Source organism: Mytilus trossulus, chromosome 10 (genome assembly GCF_036588685.1).
Source record: "Mytilus trossulus isolate FHL-02 chromosome 10, PNRI_Mtr1.1.1.hap1, whole genome shotgun sequence".
NCBI classification, from domain to species: Eukaryota; Metazoa; Mollusca; class Bivalvia; order Mytilida; family Mytilidae; genus Mytilus; species Mytilus trossulus.
In genome coordinates this window covers 9,246,063-9,258,857 of record NC_086382.1, presented here as the reverse complement: position 1 = coordinate 9,258,857, position 12,795 = coordinate 9,246,063, and the positions used below count along the sequence as shown (strand labels likewise).

The 12,795-nt window shown below is 32.4% G+C and overlaps 1 protein-coding gene across 1 annotated transcript; it reads right to left on the bottom strand.

Moving 5' to 3' along the window:
• LOC134686022 (uncharacterized) lies at positions 1 to 2,925 on the bottom strand. The gene is made up of 2 exons (XM_063545725.1): positions 2,776 to 2,925; positions 1 to 1,126 (listed from the first exon to the last, which is right to left on the bottom strand). The coding sequence occupies exon 2, from the start codon at positions 1,111 to 1,113 to the stop codon at positions 343 to 345; it is 771 nt and encodes a 256-aa protein (XP_063401795.1). The 5' UTR covers positions 1,114 to 1,126; positions 2,776 to 2,925; the 3' UTR covers positions 1 to 342.
• Between the last annotated feature and the right edge of the window lie 9,870 nt (positions 2,926 to 12,795).

The window sequence follows — 12,795 nt, the reverse complement described above, 5'->3', positions numbered from 1 at the left end:
TTAATTACAGGCTCCCGACTTGGGACAGGCACATACACCCATCTTATCCATTTCATTAATCTATATATTGCAGGATGTATAAATACACATACACGTCTGTTTTATTTTTTGCAAGATGTTAATACACAGAGGCAAATAAAACTATGCTTTGTTGAAAATATCTGTAACACAATACATAAAACAAGGATTAATCCATTAGAGCATGCGTACAAATCCTCTGTAGTGAATGGATTTTGAGTCGGTCAGATAGCTATAAAAAATCACATATTAACCAAATGATGAATAAAAACCCAATGTAAATGGTTCTGTAAATTCTATTTTCGAACTTTGAACTCATACATATTAACCAAAATCAAAACACAAATCCGATGTACTTGATTCCGAGTCAGTTAATGCGCCTTGAAGTCGGTTTTCAATTCTCCTTGAAAATTCTCTATTTTCAGATTCAATGCACGTTGCACAGCACCGTTTACCCAGTACATCACAAAAGTGCACTTTACTATTCATCAATCTATTTGAACATGTTGGAGTTTTATAGTTACGTTTCTTATACTCCTCAATATACTTATCATTTACGTACGACTTTTTACACGTTTTACAATTAAGAAACTGATTATAGACTGAAGGTAAATAACACTGGTCCCTCGCAAATCTTGACATTTTACCTTCCCGAAATGCATCCATCATAACATAACGTTTCTCCTGTAATTTATCTTCGTCAAAGACGTTTCCCTTCATTCTTCTAGATGTGGCTATAGGAGGTAAAATAGAAGAATTTTGTCTGGTTATCAAACGATATAAACTGTCCACGTGTTTACTATAAAGTCCTTCAATGTCTGTGTGCATGTTTTGCTTTTCTCTAACAGATAATGGTGTCCATTCTCTGTCCGGCTTAGGTCTAGGTCCCCTGTCAGACAAACACAAAAGGACATTCTTGTCCAGTCGTCTATTACGTGCTGTTTCTATGATTTCCTCTTTGTCTCTTGTATATGAGGAAGCGGATTTGTTATCATCTGGTAATATTTTATTACGTTGAACAGTCTTACTCACATTCAGCATTACAATTGGAAACCGTAATTCTTTTCTTTTGGGTCTTTTTCGTCGTCTTATCATTTTATAAACTATCCTAAAAAAAGATAAGATCTTTCTTTATTTTATTAAACTGATAAAATATTTAGCCCTGCAACTGTATCTTGATACAGACCATCATTGAACATTTTGAATCCGACTTTTTACTGTCGAGTATTGAAAAGGATCTCGTGCTACAACGTTTTGAAATATTGTACAATAACAAATTTTAGCGACACTTTTGCTTACTCGCTCCTTTAAAATCTCATTAGATATTATCACTAATAGTGCAATCATAACTGATACTATAAGTCAATCGTTTGTTCTTCTTGCACTTCTGTTAAATTGGAATATAAGCAGTTGTTAAAAAAAGCTTTGTTGGGTAAACAACAGGAAAACATATGTTTTTCTCCACTGAATTTTTTCATATTTTTCGGGTTCATTAAAGCCGACGGGTTTTCTCATTGTTTTAATCCGTATTGTTGCATATCATTGCTTATAACCACTTCATTTGATACTTGTGTGGATAGCTGTCTTATTGGCAATCATATGACAACTCCTCATGTTTACAGTAAACCTACGCACGATTCAAATAAACAAAAGATAAAGAACAGAAGGAATAAGTAAAAAATCAACATGATTCCCAAGATATTCAATCTTTTATAACAATAATGATAATTACGGCTTTTGTTTTTGTTGTTCGTTGCTTGAGGAAAAATAAAGCAGAAAATTATAATAACTTAATAATTTTCGAACCGCCTTTTTTTCTTAATTACCCTTACCATTATTGCAAACCACTCACTTTTCCTACTTAACGTAACCCTATGATAGAAGGAAAAAGGAGGCCAAACTGATCGAAAGTACGCGTGATTTAAGCACTTTTTTAAAGAACAAACACAGGCACGCAAAAAGACTGGATAAATACGAAGGGACGTTATTTTTTATTTTAATTGTTGCGATTGTTATGTGAATTTTTTGACACAACTGAAGCTGTGTAATTTTAAAACAGGTGGCACAAACGGACCATTGGAAGAAAAAGGTTATGACGCAAAAGGACGCATTTTTCGCGCAAAGAGATTTCTCCCAAAAAACTATGCTGTGTCTCGGAATTTATGGCGCTGTTTCGTTGCATGATCATTGAGATTAATCAAACATATTTTTCTTTGGGTCTCATTGTAATCATGACACATCTGCTTATTTTTATATTTGAAAGGCGACTTTAGGAGAAGAGAAGTAAGAGAAGAGTGTAACTCTACGTCCGAAACAAATTGAAAATTGCCCACGCATGGACAGAATTTGATTAATAAAAAACAAAATCAAGGTTAGAAGGAACAAGTAAAAATTCTATACACGTAATGCAAGAAATTTATTGATCTCTGGCGATAACAACGGCTTTGTCCCTTCTTTTGTTATTTACAATATTTTTAAAATCCTCAAATTTTGTGTAAAACAAAATCGCAACAACCTAAAACATGTTTCTCTTAAAACTACCCCTCCTTTCCTTAGAGATTAATTGAACACGCGTGCTTTTATATTATTTCCGAACTCCCGCTTTAAAACGAATTTAGATTAAGTCGCATAAAAAACGTCTTTGAATACCTAATTTTATCACCATTTATATCATTTGAAACGACACTTTCTTTTATGTAAAACAACATATATAAATTGTATTTACTAAATGTATTTACCATTTTAATTTACATTTACCTTGCATTTGTTAAAATCCAATTAAATTGTTTCAATGAATTATAATTTTAAAACTACACGTATGTTTCAAAATATATTCATGTCAAATATCATCTAAATATCAATTCAACAGCTGAGTCGCAAATGATTACATTACTGCACATATCTTATCAAAGTTTGGGTTTAAGGACTTTTAACATTTATATTGAGCTATATAAATCGTTTAAACCTATTGATTTAATTTTCAAAACCTTTCAACAATTTCATATCAAACTACATTGATAGTGTTCTATGTTTATTTTTATAATTAGATTCATTTAACAATTGTAACAAAATATGACAATTACCTTATGGTTATTGAATGTGCATATACACACTTAATTTGAATATTAAATAAATACAATGAAATGCAAATATATTGCCTGATAAGACAGCTTTGGCCAAAAAACATAAACAATCCAAATACACTCGACATTCGATTGATGCAGAATTTGGCCAAACTCGTTTTAAATATACCATCATGCATGGCGTTAGCTCCTTTTAGGGAATACATAAATTCTGTAGAGAGAAATTATTTAAAAAAGGAAACTCACAGATTTTGATAGAATAAAAAAAAAATCTTACAACTACATACTGTTGATTCATTATTATTCGTTGGATACCAATTTTTGTAGATTCCGTGGGTTCAGTTGATCCACGAAATTAAATGTTCAACGAATGACAAGTTTTCTGATGGCTTGTAATCAGACTTCGGCAAAACCACGAAATCAAATATCTATGAACTTTTCCTCAATCTACGAAAATATGTAACCACGAAAATAAATGAATCCACAGTATATGATAAAACCGATTTGTGCCTTGTGCGACATCAACCAAAAATCAATATCAAACCAGGATAGTCCAGCTCTAAATCTTTTGATTCTTGACTTCAAACTGTGTAACTAGGAGAACAAATGCAACTGATGGCTTTCCATACAATTGAGAATGGAAAAAAGGAATATGTTTCTAAAATGTCCTATACCAAGTCAGGAACACGGCATTTATTATCAAATATTCCGTCTCTATGATTGTTGGCGTTTGATCTGATAGCAGCTCAGTGTTTTTGTTATTCTATTGTTTATACTCTTATAGTGGATGTGTTTGTCTCGATTTTGGTTTGTGACAAGAACTTATTTTCGCTTAATCGATTTATGACTTTTAGATAGCGATATATTACTGTTGCTTTTATTTGCTTTGTTTGTGAAGAAAAACCTTCATAAAATTTGGAGGAAGATGAATCGGAATTTCTCTCAGAATAAACTTTCTCATATAAAGTACAAATTACAAAATTCATATTCTATATCTGATAAATAGTTCCCGAGTCTAATCATTTTCATTCGAAAATCAGAGCCGGCAAAATAGTCACTGCCAAAAAATATATGGGTAAAGGAAGATAAGCGATATTTTCTATCCATACAATACCTCGTATTAATTTCATACTCGAGTTCTGCGTAAGTGTGATCTATGTACATACTAAATAATTTATTGATGTTTCACTTTAAAATTTTCAAAGTTAAGTCAATATTGTAACCACAGGTTCTCAGTTTCATATCTTGTTGTTCACAAACAATTGACTTCTATTCAAATAAATTTAAATCAACCTGTCATGTATGAAAAGCTATCAAATATATTGTTAAAAGATATGAAATGAATAAAACCATTATAACCACTGTTAAAGATGTCTAAAAGTCCTATTAAATTTCTATAGAAAATAAAAATGTCAAATACGTAACCCTGACATAATAACTACGAACGACAACGTAATTAGGTATTCAAAATTAATGATTGTCGAATAAATTTTTGTTTAATTATCATCAATAGGTGTATGTCTACAGTTGAACCTCAGTTGTGGTTTGTGTACTGTTTTAATTATCACAAATAGGTGTATGTCTACAGTTGAACCTCAGTTGTGGTTTGTGAACTGTTTTAATTATCACCAATAGATGTATGTCTACAGTTGAACCTCAGTTGTGGTTTGTGTACTGTTTGAATTATCACCAATAGATGTATGTCTACAGTTGAACCTCAGTTGTGGTTTGTGTACTGTTTGAATTATCACCAATAGATGTATGTCTACAGTTGAACCTCAGTTGTGGTTTGTGTACTGTTTTTAATTATCATCAATAGGTGTATGTCTACAGTTGAACCTCAGTTGTGGTTTGTGTACTGTTTTAATTATCAACAATAGATGTATCTCTACGGTGGAACCTCAGTTGTGGTTTGTGTACTGTTTTAATTATCACCAATAGATGTATGTCTACGGTTGAACCTCAGTTGTGGTTTGTGTACTGTTTTAATTATCACCAATAGATGTATGTCTACAGTTGAACCTCAGTTGTGGTTTGTGTACTGTTTTTAACTATCATCAATAGATGTATGTCTACAGTTGAACCTCAGTTGTGGTTTGTGTACAGTTTGTCGTTTCTCCATTTTTTCGTTTGATTTTTTGCAATGATATCGTAAGTTTGTTTTTCGGCTTCTGAGTGTGAATATCCTTGTGGTATCTTTCGCCTTACTTGTAAGCACACAAACGTTGTTGAGCTAAAAAGGAAAACAAGAAAAAGAAAACAGAAGCCCTTTTATCAAATCCATCAAAAGTTTTCGAACGAACCTAATTGGCGTATAAGTATGTAGTTTTTAACAACGATCAATTTGATTTTCACGTTTAAAAAAAAATGTAACTGAAGGAGATACCAAGCGGTCTATATAAGTGAAAAGTTGAACAATAACATATGGAGACAAAAACATATGGCGAAATCCTACTACTTCTAAATAGCAATAGCAAAGACAAGCAATCTTTAGAAAGGAATGATGAACAGTCTCTTGACAGAGAAAAATGTCCCCTCCAAATAAAAAACAACAGGGAGCGAACATAAGTGTTCCAGAAGGGTTGGAAACTCTTGCTCAACAAGTGACACCAAGCGAGCTACTCATATCAAACAAGTTTAAATTGTGGTAATAAGTTGTAATACTGTGTAGTTTCAGGAGGAAATGTGTTCAAAATAAGATGATGAGCAAATCGGGAATAATCTGTTATAATCGTAAATGACATGTATATGACAATGAAAAAAAATTAAAATGAAAAAAATGAAAAAAATGAAAAAAATGAAAAAAAATAAAAAACTTATAGCCATGCCATACACAACAAAACAACCATAAATCATTAATCAGCTTCCACCGTCAACGCCTTCTTATTTTGTCTCATAACACCAATTTGAAATAAAAAATCAGAAACCGTCATCATATTAAAATGTTGTTCTATTTTAAACATTTTTTTATATAATTTATTCCGTAGGTTAGATTAAAACTATACTTGGCCGGTAAGTCTGGTATATACATTTGGAAAACAGACCAACATAAATATAGATGTATGTCAAAGGACCTAAATACTATAAAAATAAAAAATAGTAATGTTGTTTAGGTTATTACGCTAGCCTTGTAAAAGTTCAAATGATTAAATTCAAATATATCTGAAATCTTTAAAATCGAAACGAAACTTAATTAAAAGAAACACCACAAAATGAAAAAAAAAAGATAATGTCCATAAAATATTGAGTTAATTTGGCCTATATATTTGGTGTTTTTTTTATCAAAGTTAGAAGTGGTCCCAATGAGAAAACTTTCAACCAGAGACTAAATGACAGAGAGGTTAACAACTATAAATTATCGTACCTTCGACAATGGGCACAACCCATATCGCAGAGTCAGCTATAAATAAACTCATCATAGATACCAGGACTAAATTTTGTGTATACGCCAGACGCGCGTTTTGTCCTTTAAAGACTCATCAGTGACGCTCGAATACAAAAAAAGTTAAGAAAAGCCAAATAAAGTACAAAGTTGAAGAGCATTGAGATTCAAAATTCCTAAAAGTATTGCCAAATACAGCTAAAGCAATCTCCCCTGAATCACAAATGTAAAACAATTCAAACGAGAAAACTTACTGCCTGATTTAGGTACAAAATAATCTCATAACTTCGGAACAACAAACTCAATTGGTGGATACATTATTCTGACATTTCAGTAACTGCTAGCAGTCCTTTGTTAGTTAATGTATCATTGTAATTTTGTTTAGTTTCTTTTGTTACCTATTCTGACATCGGACTAAGAATTCTTTTAAAGTGAGTTTTAATGTGCGTATTTGCTGTGTGTTTGTTTAATCTATATTGGCTACAGGTATAGAGGGAGGGTTGAGATCTCGCTAAACATATTTAATCCCACCGAATTTTTGCGATTGTTCCTTATCAGGAACCTCTGGTATTGCATGATTTTTAAAATTTTAGTTCATTTATATTTGTAGGAGTTTAGTAAGATGTCTATTTTCACTGAACTGGAAAAAAATCTGTTCAGAATGCAGCTGAGGTCCGCCTCCGGTAGAGGGATTTTATAGCTGTGTTGAAGAGCCATTTGTGGCCTTTGGTTGTTTGCTTTACTCTTTGGTCGGGTTGTTGTCTCTTGACACTTTACCCATTTTCAATTTTTATCTTATCAATCTAAATACATGTTCAACATGTTCAATAGTTCGTGTTGGTCACAAACTGACAAAGAAGTTAAAAAAAATGTTCAATACTTTAATTTTTATATATGGAAATAATAATTTTTGCGACTAAATGTTGTCTTCATTTTCAGCATTAGTATACTACATCTTTATTTTTTCAAACAGTTTGAACTCTGTTTTATAAACATCAAATTGGATCATGAAATATCATATACATTAAAAGGTATTTTTTTAATGATAATGTGATTTTATCTTTTTTCAATTTATTTCTAGACCAGGACTTAAGGGGCGACCATTTGACATATGAAAAGGGGGTGAGGGTGTCAATAGGATTTTATTGTGTTGTTAAATAAACATTTTATTCTGTTTAATGAAACATTTTGTAAAGGAAATAGTCTATACCTTAACATTTTAACAGCAAAGAGATTTCAATTGAAGATTTTGCGTCGCCTCTGCTACTGTTTTTTTTTGCAAGGTTGAACATGTATGTCAATCATATATTTGCAGTTATCTACCTTTTCGTAGGCCACATGACATATCTTAGTTACAGGTAAGCTGACGTAAATTTTTATTCATTACATATGATATATACTTTATATAGGATACACCGGTGTCAGAAAAGATTTACAGAAGTATCAATTTAGATAAACAATATTCTTTTAGCACCAATGCAACAGAGAACAAGGTTTATTTACTAAAAAAGTAAGAATACAATCGATATCCATTGATCGTTCGTCAATCTCTGTCTGCAACCTAATTAACACCATTATTTTTTTCAGCAAGAAAAGAGGGGTGTAACCGTTTTGATTTTAGCGATGGAACTAGCTTAGAATATTGCTACAGAAATGACTTTATCCAGTCCAAATAAGAGCATTAAGTTTTGGTATAGTACATGATTAAACACTCATAGTTGCACAACTTCTTTCAATAGTAAGTTTGTTAAGTTTCATGAATAGATTTAAATTTCTTCTTTGTCAATTTAAAACTATTTTTTTTAGTTCAATTGGATTGAAATCAAATATGCACGCTAAAAAGTGTATTTAAAAACTAAAGAATTTAAAATACTAGAAGTGCAACTTTAATGCCGTGCTCACAATTAAACAAAACTATACTGTAACGTTTAGTGCAGTGTATTCCTTGACATCTTATTCAGATTTATTATTTTCACCCGACATTAACGTTTATTTTTACCTAAGTTTAATTTCAGTGTTTTTAATTTCAACAATGAGGAGCGTAAAGTCTTCATAAGAATTATAAGTTGAAAAGGATAAAATTGAAGTATTACATAATTAATGTTTAATGATTATTTGCGCTGTTTGATTTGAAATTATTGTAATATTGAGGTAGGGTACTTGTTTTTTTATAGTACTTGATTTTCACTAGATATTTTGATAAAGAAATAATACATTATTCCATGTTTGAAAGTAACAAATATTGAGATTTGAAATAGAAAAACCAAAAATCTGTAGTACCTAAATTTAAAGTACAAATAAAGTACTGTAAAACACAGGTACCTAAACACTACAATGATTTTAAAATAACAAAATAGTACTGAATATTAAAAGTAGATGTCCAGTACTACAGATTTTTAGTACAGAAATAGTACCTATGCAAAAGTAGTTGTGTATGTGTCACTAAAAGACAATGTGCGCTTGGACAGTTTGTTCTCCGCCGAGACAATCAGTCACTACCAGACAGTGAGGGATGGTGCAGTCTATCTCTCGAGTGGGACAGTCTGTCACTATAAGATAGAGTGCACTGTTACAGTTTGTTTCCCGAGTCGGACAATCTGTCACTAAAAGACAAAGAGAGCATAATTATGAAGGCAAATGTTATTTATTTTAAGCTCTTTTAATAGGATGCCAGGAATTACATTTTCAAAATCCACCTCATACCCTCACTCTAACTAGGAAGGTCAAAATATAATAATTTTGATAAAGAAACTGTCATACTTCAAAAAGGTTTCGACTTAAGTTTCTCTTTCACCGATAAAGCAACAGAAGTATCGATAATGTATTGTTCGAAAGTCATAAATGGATTGATAGAAAAAAAAATCTGGGTTACAAACTGAATCTGAGGGAAACGCATCAACTTTAAGGAGAACAATGAACAACAGAAACACTGAAGTGCAACAAAAACAAACGCCAGCATACATATAATTGGAATATTTGACTGTCCCTCTGGTATCTATCGTCCCTCTTCGACAACAACTGCCATATTCCTGACTTGGTAATCGACATTTTATGAATAAATGGTGGGTTGATCCTGGTGTTATGGCTAGCCGAACCTTTCGTGACAGGAATACAGAACAAATAAACGATAGAAAACTGAGGACAGAGAAACACATAAATAGATAATATAATAGAACATTGCAACATGTACTCAACAGAATAACAACGGACACACACAATTCTACATAATATTATCTGTCTCTGTCGAAAGAAACTTTAATTTCAAAGAGTTCATCTTACAAAGACCTACCAATTAAGCCAAATTGTCAGACTCATTTTATGATTTATTGCCCTTAAAGAGCAAGATTTTTTTCTAATTTCCATATTTGCCAAATAATTAACATCGATCATTATGCGCTAAAAAATATTGTAAACAGTAAAAAAAAAAAAGAATCAGTAGTCTTAGATACATTTTTTGTTTTTATTGGTTTTGAACTAGCTGTCACATGTGTCATTTGCTGCATACTCTCATATCTGTACTAACTGTCTTTCTTGTTGTAAGGGTTTAGTGATAGATATATACCCTGGAAAATCCTGTCTATATTTGTTAATTTTTTTCTTTATTTCGATCTGATTAATTAATTCCTTTAAAACTGATTCTTGACAACATATTTGTTACGTTTGGAGGACATGTTTTTCAACAGACGCTCGGCATTTCAATGGGAACCAATTGTGCCCCTCTTCTTGCCGACTTGTTTTTTTGTTATAATGAGGCTGACTGCATGCAGTAACTTCTTATGATGAACAATAAGAAGTCAGCAATATCCTTTAGGTTTACTTTCCGCTATATATATAGATGATGTTCTCTCCCTGAATAATTCAAAATTTGGTGGCTATGTTCAACGCATTTATCCCATCGAAGTAGAGATACAACAGATACAGCTAAGTCTGCCTAATATCTTAAATTACATCTAGAAATTGAAAATAGGGTCGGTTGATAACAAAACTTTACGACAAGTGAGATGATTTCATTTTCCAAATTATGAACTTTCCACTTGTATGTAGCATCATTCCTGCAGTGCCTGCATACGAAGTATATATCTCCCTTTTGATACAATATTCCCAGGCTTGTATTTCCTATCATGATGTCCTTGATAGAGGATTGCTGCTTACAAGGAAGCTCAAGAGTTCCAATTATGAAGTTAAAATCATCCCTTCGTTAATTTTACGGACGCTATCACGAGTTGGTTGACTGGTATGGAATAACCGTTTCACAGTTGATATCGGATATGTTTCCTACGTCGTAACTACAATCCCCTTCCCTTTTCATGAATGTTACCTACCGAATTAGAATTATATTAACCGGGTTTGTAATAACATGAGCAACACGACGGATGCCACTTGTGGAGCAAGATCTGCTTACCCAACCGGAGCACATGAAATCACCTGGTAGGGTTGTTTCGGATTGCTCAGTCTTGAGTTTTCTATATTGTTTCTTGTGTTCTCTTACGTGTCTGTATGTCTTTCATTTTCAGCCATGGCGTTGTTAGTTTATATTCGATTTATGAGTTTGACTGTGCCTCTGGTATCTTTCGCCCCTCTTTTATAGTTTTTTTTCTTAAATTGTGCATTTACACCTCTTTCTCATGGCAATGGAGTTTTTCTCTTCACTTCGCAACCACCCGGCTTTGTTAACTTTTACATAACTCCTTTTCTCTGAAACTTGAAATCCAAATGAACCGTCTCGGTGTTCTTGTGGTAGCGCGTTCGTCTCTAGTGCGGGAGGTCATGGGTTCGAACAGCATCAGGATCAAACCAAAGACTTAATTTTTTTTGCTGCTTCTTCGCCAAGCACGCGGCATTAATGAGTTACAGCAAAGTCTGGTTGGCTTGGAGTCAAAACAATGTATCCGGGTAAGGTGACATGTCTTTCTGCGGACTGGTATCTTGTGAGCTAGCACGTTAAATAAACGACTCAGAGTATCGGTCTAGTTCAAAGCAGGATAAATATTCATATAAAATTAACATGTTCTCGTCCTGAATATGCATATCAATCTGCCGCTGGACATTAAACAACCACCCAACCATCCATCCATCAATCTAATCTTAATGTAACCGAACTAATCACAATCATTATGTAATGTAGTTTGAAATTGTGTCTGCCTGACAACCAAAATAGTCGAAACGGTTAAAAATAGAAATTAGGGTTAACATGTAGTTTTTGTCCATTAACTTGAAACTCCTATAAATTAAGAAAATCTGAAGATGGCCGATATGTTTGGAAAGATAAGATCTTCCTTAGTTGTTCATTTACTTTCATGCTGGAAGACGACTTTTATAGAAGTTATTGCCCTTAAATGACAATTCTACTATGACGTGCTTCTTTAGCTTTGTAAAGAAACCGTACTTTATTATCCAATAAAATTAGTTTACACATGCGTAGATTGTCTTTATTGACTACGGCAGAAAAATGAATTTCATCAAATTGGTATACACATTTAATGTATTTCATTAACTTAAGACACTTTCAAACACTAAAATGATACACATTTTGTTATTAATACTTTTACAATGACAACAATGTGTTACAATTCGAAATTGATCTTTGACCGATATACCGCAGAGTTCATATATGATGTTCTAACTTCAAAACTCTCATGGGTAGACATTATATTCATTATATTTTAGCCCTCGCTATCGCTCTGACAAAAATAATCACGAATATAATGCCTACCCATGTTAAAACTACAATAAAGTATAGCTGGCATCAATTATTTCTTAAATGTACTAATTTTTAAAATGTTTGCCTATCATAATGAGATTATTATAGATATGAAGAAACTTTAAATAACACAAATGGTCAACAAGATAAGTTCCTCAAATAAGTTGACATGTTTGGAATCGTTTGATGACACCGTGTTGCCTAATTATGTACAGAATTATTGTTAAAGTATGTCACAATAGATGTACTTTCTTAAGATAGATAGATATTTTATTCTCATAAAACCATGCAAGTACAAAGGTTACACCACCTGGTCGATGCCACTGCTGGAAGACGTTTCGTCCCCGAGGGTATCAACAGCCCAGTAGTCAACATTTCGGTGTTGACATGAATATCAATAATGTGGTCATTTTTATAAATTTCCTGTTTACAAAACATTGAAATTTACAAAAATTAAGGATTTTCTTATCCCAGGCATGGATTACCTTAGCAGTATTTGGCACAACTTTTTGGGATTTTGGATCCTCAATGCTCTTCAACTTTTTACTTGTTTGGCTTTATAAATATTTTGATATGAGCGTCACTGATTAGTCTTATGTAGACGAAACGCG

Bases quoted from the DNA above. Each gene is read 5' to 3' on its own strand.
- LOC134686022 (XM_063545725.1), bottom strand. From the start codon at position 1,113: ATGATAAGACGACGAAAAAGACCCAAAAGAAAAGAATTACGGTTTCCA.